General features: G+C 35.7%; 1 protein-coding gene across 1 annotated transcript; it reads left to right on the top strand.

The window, feature by feature from the left end:
• The first annotated feature begins 968 nt into the window (after positions 1 to 968).
• On the top strand, positions 969 to 6,349 carry VPS20.1 (SNF7 family protein). The gene is made up of 6 exons (XM_008229197.2): positions 969 to 1,249; positions 1,666 to 1,818; positions 2,076 to 2,228; positions 3,389 to 3,472; positions 5,887 to 6,034; positions 6,116 to 6,349. Exons 1-6 carry the CDS (start codon positions 1,148 to 1,150, stop codon positions 6,139 to 6,141), a joined length of 666 nt encoding a protein of 221 aa, XP_008227419.2. The 5' UTR covers positions 969 to 1,147; the 3' UTR covers positions 6,142 to 6,349.
• Positions 6,350 to 14,591: the final 8,242 nt, after the last annotated feature.

The raw sequence follows: 14,591 nt of genomic DNA, 5'->3' as shown, positions 1-14,591 counted from the left end.
AAAACATAAATTTTTTTAAAAATAAAGAAAGATGTCATTACTGTTAATCCACCCTATGCATCAGTGTTCAACCAAAATTTATTTTGGAACACATGACCAGTAGCCACCCCAATGTATGATTCTCTTTCTTTATTATTTGTATAATAATAAGAATATATCTTCTTCTCTTTTTCTTTTTTTTGGACACAAAATAATAGGAATATACTTAAGCAATGTATGACGATTAAGAAGTTATAAGATAGAAAATTTAAACACTTCCCTTTCACTTTCTTCCAATTACATACTTCTTGCTAAATATCCCAAAAATTTCATAAACATTTGCCATTGGCAAACTAGTTCTAAAACAAGTGCAGTCCTTATAATGGACATGCCTATAATAAACTGCAAGTTAATGAAAAAAAAACATAAAAATAACCAAGCAGTTAAGCCTTCTATGATCTCCAAATCTTTGTCTTTTTAGTTAGAGATTTAAGCCTAAATTTCCTTGTTGTATGGGTTGTCACATAAGAAATGGGTTGTAATTCCATTAGCAAGCTAGAGCTTGGTTGGTCTATAACTGTATTTGCAATTCAATTTCAATAACCCACGTCAAGATTCCGAGAGATAGAAAAATATAGAGTACGGTGGGGTAAGGGTTGGAGAAGGGGTGGTATAATTAGGTTAACTTTATATATAAAAATTCTGTTTTTTACATTTATTTTTAGTTATAAGGAAAGGATGAAAATACCCTTAAACTTAACAGATATTACAAAGAAGTGACATAGGTAATGAATTGCAATCCCTTGCAATATTTACAAAGTTCATGTGGTTAAAAATAACAATAAAAAATTCAGGTGTAATAGAACACGTGCTTAAAAGTTTAGGCGATGTTTAGGTGAATTTCCCCCAAAAAAAAACAGAAAAAAAAAAAAAAAAAAAAAGGAAAATTCTTCCTTTATGGTCAAAATTCGAACATCACAACTTGCTTTGCTGTGTGGAGGACTCCGACTAAAATAGCCTCTTCATCGTCTTCAAGTCTAGTTTCGAAGCAAACCCAATCTTGGGTTTGGTTTATTGGAAGAAAGTTTTTTATGATACTAAGATATATAGTTATAATTCGATAATAATTCTTCATATTGAAGGCAAACCCGATATGATATACGAATAGATGGGGAATTTATTCGTGAAGAAGCCCAAGATCACCGAGGTCGATCGAGCTATTCTCTCTCTCAAGACTCAGAGACGCAAGCTTGCTCAGTACCAACAACAGGTGCAGTTATTACTATTTCTTTTTTCCTTATGTTCAATTATCTCGTAATACTTTCACGTTTTGTGAATTGCGATTTTTCTTTTTTAAAATTTCTGTTGTGGGTTCCGTGTAAAATTTTGGTTTATGTTCTCGTTAGTCAGTGGTAATATTGAGAAAAGGAAAACTGTGGCTCTGATCTCAAACGGGCAACAGGAAATTAACAGTTGAAAATGGTCAACATAGTTTGCGTTTTAAAAGTTTGTTTTTGTTTGTTTTTGATAAGTGGAGAAAATTAGTTTTATTAAGGATGTGAATTTGCATAAGCTTTTGAATTTTCGATGAAGGATAATAATTGGGTTCACATATCTAGATGATTTTTGACAGCATTTGTTATAATTTCTTATGTTGGTTCCATTTCTGTTATCCACCTTTTCCAGCTTGAAGCTGTAATTGAAGCCGAAAAGCAAGCTGCAAGAGATTTGATCCGCGAAAAGAAAAAGGAAAGAGCTTTGTTAGCATTAAAGAAGAAAAAAGCACAAGAAGACTTATTGAAGCAAGTGGATACCTGGGTTATCAATGTTGAGCAACAGGTGAGTAATATAACGCAACCGGGCAACTTCTTTCGTTTGTTTCATTTTTGTTTGCTCTTTTGTGGTCATTGGTAAGAATTAAGCCTATGAACACTTCATCCCATTGAATACTTTTACATTTGTGCCTAGATTGCTATGATTTTGTTACTGCATGTGAGCAAGTAATGACTTAGTTCTGTTTGTTTCTGCTCTACTTAGAAGTTGATATTTTTTCAAGAAAAAAACATGTTGACACTCCACTATACATTTTGGTTCAGTTGCTAGATATTGAACTGACAAGCAAGCAGCAAGCTGTATTTGAGAGTTTGAAGGCTGGTAATAATGCGATTAAAGCCATACAAAGTGAGATCAACCTTGAGGATGTTCAAAAGCTAATGGATGATACTGATGAAGCTAAAGCTTACCAAGATGTGAGCTTGACTTCTTCTCTTTTATTTTGTTGGTTTTTATTTATTTATTGCGCACTACAAAATTTAGTATTTCAACTGAGCTTGCTTGGATTGCATTCTTAGAATGATCTTCTCTGTGAAACATTTTTTGACCATTTGTGAAGCTTTTTTATTTATTTCTACTAAGTATTAAAATTTCTGGTGTTGGTTATGTGCCAATTCATATTCTCTCTCTCTCTCTCTCTCTCGTATTAGACACTTATAAGGGTACTTTAGTATCTGAGATTTTCCTTCCTTTTCTCTTTCTTTGGTATGGGAGACTAAATGCTAGGAATGCTGTTGTTTTTTTTATTATAAATGAAGAGTTGTGGAAATATTTCTAGGTTGAGTTTGTTTCCCTCCTCTTTTCCTCACAGGAAGTGGAGGATATCATGCCCTTGTTTTGAGTTTCCGATAAAAATGCACCATGAATTTCTTAAAAAGGGTGTTGAACATGTAAAGGATCATATCTCTGCTCTGGATATATGGGCACCTTCAGCTCACCCAATCTCCTAGTGCGCCCCCCTCCTCCACCCCCCACCCCCCAAAAAAAAGTCATCAAAATCTGGTTTATAAAAAATACAGAAAGATGTGAGTGCATATTTACCTCTATGTTGGTTTTGTTTTCATGAACTTCTTGTCCCCACAAGCAGTGGAGGAAACCCTGGTATAGTTTGGTATTTTCACTTATGTTTAACCCCTTATATACTGCTCTTGTTTTCAGTCTCCAAATAAATTTGCATATGGATCATTGTGAATTGATTTTCTTGAAAATGTATTACATGTAAGGGATCATATATATATATATATGCTATGGTTTAAGTAACCATGGAATGGTGAACTGAAAATAAGCCATATGTAAAGGATCATATCTATAAGCTATGGTCAGCCACCTTGTAAATGCCGTACTTTCCATCCCCTCTTTGTTTGATGAGAGATACCTACTTTATTTGTTGCTCCTGTGATCTCATAAAAAAATCACTGCTCCTATGTTTTTCACATCATTTGTGCATATTGTTGTAATGGGCTTATTATAAATCAATGATGACATCTAAACTTTAGCTTCATCTTTGTGTAGCATCTTCTCTGTCTTAATTTGTTCTTTTTAATAATTTCTGCCATTTCTATGATAATTTTGATAGGAAATTAATGCAATCTTAGGGGAGAAATTATCAGCAGAAGATGAAGAGGATATTTTGGCAGAATTTGAGAATTTGGAAGCTCAGGTATGGTATTTCTGTTCTAATAACATTCTCACCAATCCTAAGAACATTGCAATTTGGTGTCTCATCATCCCTTTTCCAGCAGTGTTACTGCAAGACTTCTAAGATAGAGAATAGGTAGATGGGCAGTGCCATATCCCACTTGCTTGTCACTTGCAACTGGGATGTTCAGTAACTGGTGTTAAGCCTTTACAAGTCTAACATATATTCTAACCCGTTAGATGTAAAACATCTGAAGGTTTACATGCTTCAAAAAAAAAAAAAGGGAAAAAAAAAAGCAATTCCTTCATTGAGTTCTTGGGAACATTAAGCCCGTCCGGTAACGTTTTCGGAGAATGTTTTCTGAGAGTATTTTCAGAGAATGGAAACAAGAAAACAAATTTGCATTTTCAAGAAATGAAAATGCGTCTAGTAAATTAATTAGAAAACGTCTTTAGAAAACAAAAATAATGAAAACGTGTCTAGTAGTACAATTATTTTTGCTAATTTCAGTTCTTATTTTTTTTTATATTATGATATTTTTATAGGCTAAAATTATTATAAACAATGAAAAAAAATTGAAGCACAAAAACTATCTTATCTCATTTCTTTTTTCTTTCTTTTTTTCTTCTTTTTCTCCTTTTCTCTCTTTCCTCCTCTTTTCTTCTTCTTTTGCTTCGCAAGTCTGTTTTATTTTTTTTTCATGTTTCCTTCTTTCTTCCCCTTTTCTTCTTCCTTTCCTTCCCAGGCTGCACCCATTCTTCCTTCCTTCCGTGACATGAATCCCATACACCCACCCATCTCTCTCTCTCTCTCTCTCTCTCTCTCTCTCTCTCTCTCTCTCTCGTTCCACTAATTAATGGTTGTGGTGGTTGAGCTGGGTATGCGGTGGTTCTTCTTCCTGTCTCTGTTTTTCTTTTCTTTTCTTCTTCCTCTGTATTTTTTTTTCTTAGTTCTCATATTTGTGTTATTTTGGGTCGGAGAAGATGGGTGTTGTTCCTGTTGGTGGGTTTATCAGTTGTCAAGAGAAAGAGCTAGAGTTGTTGATGGGATGCATTCTTGTGTCTTCAGAAAACACTGAAAACGAAATCACTGAAAACAACTTTTTTTCGTTTTGAACTTTTGTTCACAAAGTCAGATTTGTTTTCAGAAAACGTTTTGTGAGGGAAAACGAAAACGATGCACCAAACGTGTATTTGTGAAAAACAGGAAACAAAAACAGAAAACAGGCTCTAAAAACACTACCGAACGGGCCCTAAATTGTTGCGCAATGTACAAGGCGTGTTTTATCCCTCTATTACCTTAATTAACGGTGAAGTTAGTTATCTCAGCGAAAAAGTGGTAAAGTTAGTTTCCTTCTCCTTCACTTAACTCTTCACACTCTTGAAACCCTCCTTTGTTCTCCTTCTTCTCTCTCCTTGTTGAAATTCTTGAGAAACCAAACTTGTGGTATGAGGGTTTAGTTTCTGGGTCCATTAACTTAGATACGTAAATCAATAGTATGAAAGGGTCTATTAAAAATATCATTTTCAAATTAGATACGTAAATTTAAAAATTTTCCTTGATATTTTTTCTTTTGTCTTCTTCTTGTTCTTGTTAGTTTTCCCTTTAAGTTTCTGGGTTGTGTTTATAGTTATTTTGGGGACACTGAGATGCAAAGGGCAAAGGGGCGAGGTTGGAGAATGAAAATTTAAAATTTGGGAGTTTTTCCTTTGCTCATGACGTTTGGCTTTTAAAATCTTGTCTTCATATGTTGCTTCTGGTATGGAGGCAAAGTGTCGGAATGAGTGGAGGGTGAACTAAGGATGGACAGGACATGGTCTATGATTTTTTTTTCAATAAAATAATAAAAATACACACCTTATATATTGTGCAACAATGTAATGTCCCAATAACTAAAAAAAAAATGCCGTTCTTTTCTTGTGAGACCCATTCTACAATGTGGTCCTATGATCCAAACCATGGATTTTCACCACTTATTGTATACTTGACACAAAATTCTTACAGAAATCCCCCAAGAGGTTAGTTTTTAGTCCAAAATCTGAAGAAAGTCTAATTCAAATCCATGCTTGGGTGGGGTTTTGACATTAAGAATATGTTATGATTTCTTACCCACATGGCTCTCTTACCTTTCAAATGAAACACAGGATGAATATGAACTCCTTGTGTGGGCATTTTGTTGTTTTACAATGACTGCTATTGAGCCCTATGTTTGAGGTCTCTGAATGGATCTTCATGTGTGTTGAAAGTGGATCTTGCAGATTTTCTGTTACCAATTAAATCATTTATGAACTATTTATATATCAAATTATGGCATGTACTTTCTTTTTTTAGGTTGTCTTTTGTTTTGTTGGTTTCTCTATGTTGGCACATTGCCACCCACCGCATAGCACATAATTGTGTCTAATCTGAAAGTGAAACTCCCCTCCCTTTTTCAGATCACTGTTCAAGATCTGCCTAAAGTTCCTGCTTCTGTGGTGTCTCCTCAAGAAGATGAGAAGTTGGACCTTCCCGATGTACCAATCAAAGCACCAGATGCACCTGATGCAATCACATATGATACCGAAGTTTCCTCTAAGAAAAAAGGTCTCTCTCTCTCTCTCTCTCTCTCTCTCTCTCTCTCTCTCTCTCAATTGCAAATGCTTGACAATATTTTTGAATATGCAGTTATGGAAGAACCATTGGTGGCTTGATTGGATTGAGCAGTTGAATTAGGTTTACATATTGTCAAAGCTGTTTACAAACTTAAACTGTCCATCCAAGCATGTACCAGTAAAAATTATTTTTGTGTGGAGAACGTTGATTGTGTGCTTGTTTCTTTCGCCCCAAATTGGATTGTACAGATATGTATTGCTCAACTCAGGCCAAAGAAAATAAACTCTCACATCATACATTTCTTCACATGATGAACAAAGAAAAGAAACGGGTGTGCTCGGAGATGAAACTTGTCCAATCTGAAAATCAAATCATTTGTGAAATTGTTACGTTGTGCTGGGATTTCAAATATATTAGTTCCTATTTGTCGGGACTCAAATAAATTCTCGGCCTAATACGACATCTTATTAAGAAAAGACTCAATTTGGGGCACATGAAAGTTCGCCATGCACAAGTCACAGTCAATGTGCCATGCTAAATAAATAAGGGAAGTAGCTTAAAATGCCACTCATTTTATAATTTTTCGTGAAAATACCACCCGTCCCCAAAATTTTTAAAATTTCCACCTATAAATACACCTTTATTGTCGACTGATTGCTCTCATCACATTTTTAGAAATTTGGTTCTCTCTCAACTTGCTCAGCCTCCTTTTCTCTTTTTGTTTCTCTCTCTCTCTCTCTCTCTCTCTCTCTCTCTCTTCTGAATCACGAACCCCTCCCTCGATCCCATATTTTAGGTATGTCTTCTGAATAGCTGCTTGCAACCTTGAATCTCTACTGGATCGCCGACCTCGAATAGGTAGGGTTGATAGTTATTTTCTTAATATTTGTTGGATTATGTGAAATTGGTTTTATTTTGATTGCTTGGGTTTCTGTTAAATTGGTTTTGGCAGTAATTGTTTTGGGTTAGGTTTTTTGAATCTTCATGCTCATCCATCCGGGTTTTTACCAATTGCATTTAGATTGCTCTGGATATATGAATCTTGAAACTTTGGATTTTCCATTTGATGTAGTGGATTTGTATGTGTGATTGTGATGAATCCTTGTTTACTGTTGTATTAGTGCTTTGTATTGCTGTTATGTTCCTGTTATTTTGCTGTGGTATTGCTGTTATATTGCTATTATATTGATGTTATATTGCCATTGTATTGATGATTATTATGATTGTTTTGTGTTAATGAAATAATTTTTTCATGGTTAAAAATGGAGACAATTGTTATTCTGGTTTGCTACAATGGAAAATGGGTAACCTCAAAGAAAATGTGCAAATACGAAGGGGGTGTCTCAAAAGGCTTAATAGTTCCACGAACCATCACATTTGTTGAACTGTTGGATCGTGTGCATCAGTTTAGTAATACAAATAGCAGGGAAGATAAGGTTTGCCTAAATTTCTCAGTTTTGGTGGCCTCGAATGAATGGAAGCACATAAAGATTGAGGACAATGATGATGTCAAATTTTTTATGAAGTGATCTAAAAGTGTAGCCTTGGTTTTCCCTTCGCGGGATAGTATTGTTAGGGTTCGGTGGCGATTTATTTTGCATGTCTAAAATGTAGTCTGAAATGGATGTTGTTCGGCTTAATCTTCATATATGTAATTCTTGTATTAATAATTGACACAAATTAATCTCGTAATCATCTCATTATTAACTAGTAATGAGTCAAGATAAGTAAATGAAATGAAACAAAACAAGAAACCCAAAATAAACACAAACAGCAATTTCTAGCACCCTTTTATCTCCACTATATCGCTATTGTATTACCAAGGTATCGCCATTTTATTGCTTTTTAGACAAAAACGAATTATGCACTTCCTCTGTTTTTCAGTTTTGTCATATGTTCAGTTTTTGACCTTTAAGTTTTCTACCCATTATGCAAATTTTGTGTTCTACATATGATTGGATTAAGCATAGAAAAATGAAGAAAACTACATGGACCAAATGTGAAAAATGGATACAAAAAAGAGTAGAAGTCAGTGGAAACGAACACATTATTTCAAATAAGTAAACTGTTATACCTCCATAAAGAGCAAGTATGCATATATATCGAGCAATACAAAATAGTTGAACTTCACAATCTAAAGAATAAGTATGTTAACCACAATTGCAACTTGAAAACAAAACCCAAAAATGGAAACAATTTATGTGCCATGTAAGGCAATTAGCCACCGCCACTGACTGTACAATATTACATTTCATCATGTACAACATGGCCGAAGACCCTAGAAATTATTTCACCTTACTACACAGAATACCTAAACCAAATAGCCCTATCAAAATGGATGGATAACCATATAAAGTGCCTCTAGCACAGCTTCGATGTTTGCATCTTCATATAAAGGATTTCCTGACATAATTAAGGAGCATAGTGAATTCCCAAGTGATAAGTGAAAACTGAACTCAATTCACTGACATTATCATATTTACTTCATATATATGCCTTCCACCTTAAAGCCTCAATCGCAAGCTTGAGCCGGTAATATGTGATCTTTGAAAGGTGTCTAATGTAGAGACTATAACTGAACACCTACAATTTTCCTTCTTTGGATGAAACAAAACAACAAACAAACACAGAATCCAATTACATAAATTTCCAAAACCATTAAAACCACAATGGAATGGGAATAAAACCATAATAAAATGGCAATAAAACAGCAATACGATATCAATAACAACAGCAGTTGCAAACAAAGAACAAAGAACACACTCCTTCACTGTTTCAAACAAGGAATCATCACAATCAAACAATTTCAGAGAAACCCATAAACCCTAAACCAAATTTAGAGAAACCACTAAACTAATTTCATAGAAACACATAAACCCTATACCAATTTCAGAAAACCCCTAAACCCTAAACCAATTTCATAGAAACCATACACCCTAAACCAACTTCAAAGAAACCCCTAAACTCAAAGAAAATGATGATGAACTGTACCTTTTGGATGTGAACAGTGGAGTTAAGCTTCGATGAACAGACATAGCTAAGGGAGGAAGACCATTGCTTCAAAGAGAGAGAGAGAGCTGCGCTAGAGAGAGAGAGACAGAAGAGAAGGGGGCTGAGTGAGTGAGAGAGAACCAAATTTATGAAAATGTGATATGGGTGCAATCAGTCGACAATAAAGATGTATTTATAGGTGGTAGTTTTAAAATTTTTGGGGAGGGGTGGTATTTTCACAAAAAATTATAAAATGGATGGTATTTTGAGCTATTTCCCAATAAATAATCCGTCATGTTAAGGATTGAGATAAAAATCATAAAATACACTAGCTCTACGAGCCCATGCTAATTACCCCGTTAAGCATCATGATAAAAAGCATGCCACATCAAGTGGGAAATCATTATTTCCTACCCCGACCATGCTACAAGCCTAAGTGGACCCAAGCCACTCAAATGTCCGGGGCCTTCTTGAATGGGTTATGGTATGGATGGTAATGAATTGTCATGAGGCCCATTGATGAGCCAAGAAATGAAGTCCCGAATTGCTTGGGAGCCTCGGAACTCAAGCCCATTTTTTAGGCCCAAACATGTGGGTGAGCATAGAAGAGAAAGTAGCCCATCATTTCAACCAAAGTAGCCCATCATTTCAACCAAAATAGCCCAACAATTGATGAAGTTAGCCCATTTACTTGATAAACCAACTTATTGTCCTAGAAGGCCTAAGCAACCCAAGAAAATATCTACAAATCTCTAGCACCTAGCTGAAAACAAAAGCCACGATGCAAGCCAAAATATCCATGTGTGTATGCTGCTGGGAGGCTCCAACACATGGGAGGGAACAAGTTTCAAGCAAAAACATCCAAAGGACCGAGGGATATTGGCACGCAGACTACTAGAAAGGGAGTCACCATTCGAACCAGCATGCATACCCATTTCTTTCCCTCATCAGACCTGGCCATGGAAGAAGGAGGAAAAGCAAGGAAGGGGATGGCTGGGAATAGGAGTTCTCCACTGAGGCAGTTGTGGGAAGAGCATTGAGCTCCCAAAATCCCTGTTTTTGTGCAATTGGGCAGAGAGAATTTCACCAAATATGATAAGTCAAAGGAAGGGAGGAGAAAGGAAGGAAAAAAACTTGGCCAAATTGGATAGAAACCATTAGGGTTTCTTGGAAAAGAGTAGCTTCCAACGCCTATAAAAAAAGGCATTTCCTACCCATCATCTAAAAAAAAACCTACATCTAAAGAGTAAGTTTCATTTCTCATCTCTGAAACTCTGCAATTTTGTGCCCTATTCCTCAATCTCCTCCCATTTTCTCTTCTGGCAAGCCATTCCAGAGTCTGACATAGCTTTTGTCAGGCTACTAGAAAATTACCCAAAGCACTCAATACTTCACCACTAGCCACAACCCATATCTAGAGAGCAAGCTTCATCTCTCATCCATGAAACTCTGCAATTTCGAGCCCCATCCTTCCATCTCTCCTATTTTCCCTTTTGGTAAACTTTTCCAAAGTTTGACAAAGTTTTCGTCGAGCTGCTGGAAACTACCAAGCACACCCACTACTTCATCACTAGCTAAAAGCAACCACATCCAGATAGCAAGCTTCCTCCCTCACCCCAAAATCTATCAAATTCGTGCTCTATTCATCATTTTCCCCTCAGTAACGCATAGATTTCTCTTCAGTGCTAAACTCATGACAATTTTGCTTCCATGCCACAAGCCTCTCATGCCAAGCTAAAAATATATCTGTAAGCTGTTGTTATTTTTGTTGGTGAAGGTAACCAAGGTGTTTCCTAAGGCTTCACTATCCTTTCGAAGCATTTTTGGGGCTTGATCTTTGAATTCAGACACAGGATAATTTCATCAATCTGCTCTTTATGGCAACCCACCCATTTATAGCTGCTGGAAGAAAAAGCCCCTGCACTATTTTGAAGTTCTAACTTTCAGTAGTTACTCTTAGGCCTCCTCCAACCACGGAAGGCAAAACCCCAAATTTGGGATTTTTAGCCTAAAACCTTTTGCAACCAATGTATTTGGAGGAAGGGTGAAAATTTGGGTTGACTGAAAAATGGGGAAGTATACTATTTGGTCCTAGATTTCAGCCCAGCGGAATTTTTGTGGGGCCTAATTTGTAGTAAACAAGAGCCACATGGGGCCTCATTCAAAGCAAATGATGGGTTGTTGCTCACTACTCTAAGTTCCTGGTCGCGTGTCAAAGCTTAGGCGACTTAAAAATTGCACTTCAATGGCTGCATTTCAAATGGGTTGTTTTCAATATATCTTTTTTCAAATCTAAATGCTAGAAATTAATGGTTGATATTAAAATTTGGCTGGATACAACCTCAAAACATATCATAAACTCTATAAATACCCATCAATTTGTTAACAAAATTATCTTTGTAAAATTTCAAAATGTTTACGTCAAAATGTTCGAAAAAATAAATCACGGAGTAATATGCAAAAATTAACTAAAAAAATTTAACCACAAAAACAAAATAGGATTATATCATTCTTTAGCAACTTAATAAAGTTGCGGTATCAAATTATGAGTCCGCAAGGTTGGAGGAAAAAACAGTTTGAGTCCTAAAAGTATAGAAATAGTTGTATTTTGGAGGGTGAAATTTTGGATTTGAGTCCTCTAAGGTTGGAGACGGCCTTAGACAAGAATCAACATGTTTCTGTTTGTTGGCAATGCGACATTAAGTAGAAATAAAATGGTATGAAAATTACTTTTTGGAGCTCATTTCTTCCATTCACTTTTGACCAGCCTAGAGATAAGGGCAAAATAATTGTATGCATGAGAGCATCCTTTATGTTTGGATGGACGCTCTAGAAATAAACAAACCTACCAATCTCCAAAGCAATGATCCAATGTGGAACCTGCCATGAAACTTGTGGACATGCGACATAAGGCATATGGGATTATGCAAGGCAATGCAAGACCAGCAATTGGAGTCTGCACCACAGCTTGTGCCAAAGAACATGTTGAATATCTAAGCTTTGAATACAGTAGTGTAAACAACTTGTGAAAATTGACTTGTTTTTTAATGAAATCAAAGGCGTAGTTTAAATAGGCTTATTGAAACAACTGAACAGGAAAACAAGGAAAATAATATCATGCATCTAATAGTCCTAGATTTATGGGGTTCTCCAAAAGAATATAATCAAATGTTAAATATCTAACAAACCCTTTCTTAAACTGAATGCTACTCAAACAATCAGTTTACAGAGGAAATAGAATAGACTCCAAGCAGTCCTCGTAGCTTCACAAATGTTTTCAGCTTCAACAGTTTGGTTAATATATCTTCAATTTGATCTTGACTCTGACAATACACCAGCTCAACCACTTCTTCTTTTGTAAGGTCGTGAAGAAAATGAAACCTAACATCTATATGTTTACTTATCCCATGTAACACAGGATTCTTTGAGAGTTTAAATAGACCAATGTTGCCCCAACCTAGTTGCAATGTATCTCTTTAAGGATTCTTCTTAACCGAACAGCTTGGCAAGCACAAGAAGTTGCCGCTATGAATTCAGCTTCAGTTGTAGATAAAGTAACAACCTACTACTTCTTCGAGGACCATGAAACAGCTCCTAAACTTAGCATAAAGGCTTGACCAGATGTACTCTTTCTATCTTCCAAATCTCCTGCGTAATCACTATCACTAAAACCAATTAATTGATTTCCTTTTCCTTTCTTATAAAACACACCATAATCAACAGTACCTTTCAAGTATTGAAGCACTCTTTTTGCAGTTTGAAGACGATGTTGGAGCTTCCATGAATCTGCTGATGAGACTAACCACAAACATCATGTTTGGCTGAGTGACTGATAAATACATTAAGCTGCCAATAATTTGTTTATAAAGAGTGTTGTCAACTCTTACTCCTTCTTCATCTTTTGTGAGCTTACAACATGGAACAATTGGATTTTGAACAGAACTACAATCATTCATTTGAAACTTTTCTAAAACTTCTTGAGCATACTCCGTTTGGCCAATGAAAAGTCAAGCTGATGATTGCACCACTTCAATATGAAAAAATAATGCATCTTTCCTAAATCAGTCATATCAAACTCATCCATCATAGATTTTTTGAACTCAACAAACATTATTTCATCATTCCCAGTGAATATCAAATCATCTACATCTAGACAAACAAGCATAAAATTACCTCCCTCTCTAGATTTGACGTACAATGTATGCTCATAGGGACATGTTTGGAAGCCTTCCTTTGAGAAGTAAGCATCTATACGATTGTACCAAACTCGAGGTGCTTATTTCAGTCCAAATACAGCTTATTTCAGTCTATAAACTTTATGCTCACCCACTTTATGCACATAACCTGGAGGTTGGTCAATGAAGACTTCCTCATTCAACTCACTATTAAGAAATGCATATTTTACATGAAGCTGATAAATGGGCTAAGAGTTATGTGCTGCCAATGAAACCACCAAATGAATGGTGTCATGTCTTGCAACCGGTGCAAAAACTTCAGCATAACCAATGCCATACTCTTGTGTATACCCCTTAGCCACCAGGCGAGCCTTGAATTTTTCAACTTCTCCTTTCTCATTTAGCTTTGTTTTTAGATGCATTTAACCCCAATGGTTTATCCTCCTTTAGGAACATCAATTTATTCTTTTTAATTGCTTCTATCTTTGTATCCATAGCTGTCCTCCATTTTAAATTCTTGACAGCATCATTAAATACTATAGGATCACTATCTGCAAATAAAGCAAGATAAGCAATAATTTCTTCATCATATAATTCATCCCCACTTACATAATATGTCATCCAATAGGGTCTTTTTCTTGATGTTGATCATCTAATTGAAGATTCAATTTGTGCTCATTTGAAGGAACATCGACAACCTACCTCTAGGGGATTGCTCTTCCTTTTCAGTCCCGCTTTCATCATTAGCATCTAAATCAAGAACTGATTCGTTTCTTATGCTATTTCAATTTAAGTTGTTGTCTTCATCAACCATAACGTCTGATGATTACTTTATGAGTGAGTGGATTAAATAGTATATATGCTTTGGATTCTTCTTTGACACCAAGTTACACATATTTCACCCTTTTGTCATCAAGTTTGCTTCTCTTTGTGTTAGGTACATGTGCATAGGCCAAGCATCCAAATATCCTGAAATGATCAACATGGTTTATGCCCAGTCCATACTTCCTCTGGTGTCATGTTCTTTACCAAGTGTAGGACTTCTATTCAACACATGAATGCTCCAGTTTTTAGGCCAAACAGTCTTAGGAATGTTCTTTCTTGCAATCATGCTTTGCACCATATTTAGGATTGTGCTATTTTTTTTTACGCCACACCATTCTCGTGGTGTACTAAGCTGTCACGAATGCCATTCATCTCACATAAGTTAGTGAATTCATGCGTAAATTCACCTCCATGATCATACAAAAACCTTTTGAAGTTTATTTTTCAATGAGCTTTAAATCTTTTAAATTAACTTTTTCCCCAAAAAATAAACCCATATTTTCTACTGTAGTCATCAGTAAATGTAATGAAGTACCTTTTGTTGCTATTCAGTGTGG

The sequence above is a fragment of the Prunus mume genome, linkage group LG3, assembly GCF_029339155.1.
Source record: "Prunus mume cultivar Tortuosa linkage group LG3, ASM2933915v1, whole genome shotgun sequence".
Lineage (NCBI taxonomy): Eukaryota > Viridiplantae > Streptophyta > Magnoliopsida > Rosales > Rosaceae > Prunus > Prunus mume.
Note: the sequence above shows the minus strand (reverse complement) of the source record. Positions and strands in the feature narration are given on the sequence as shown.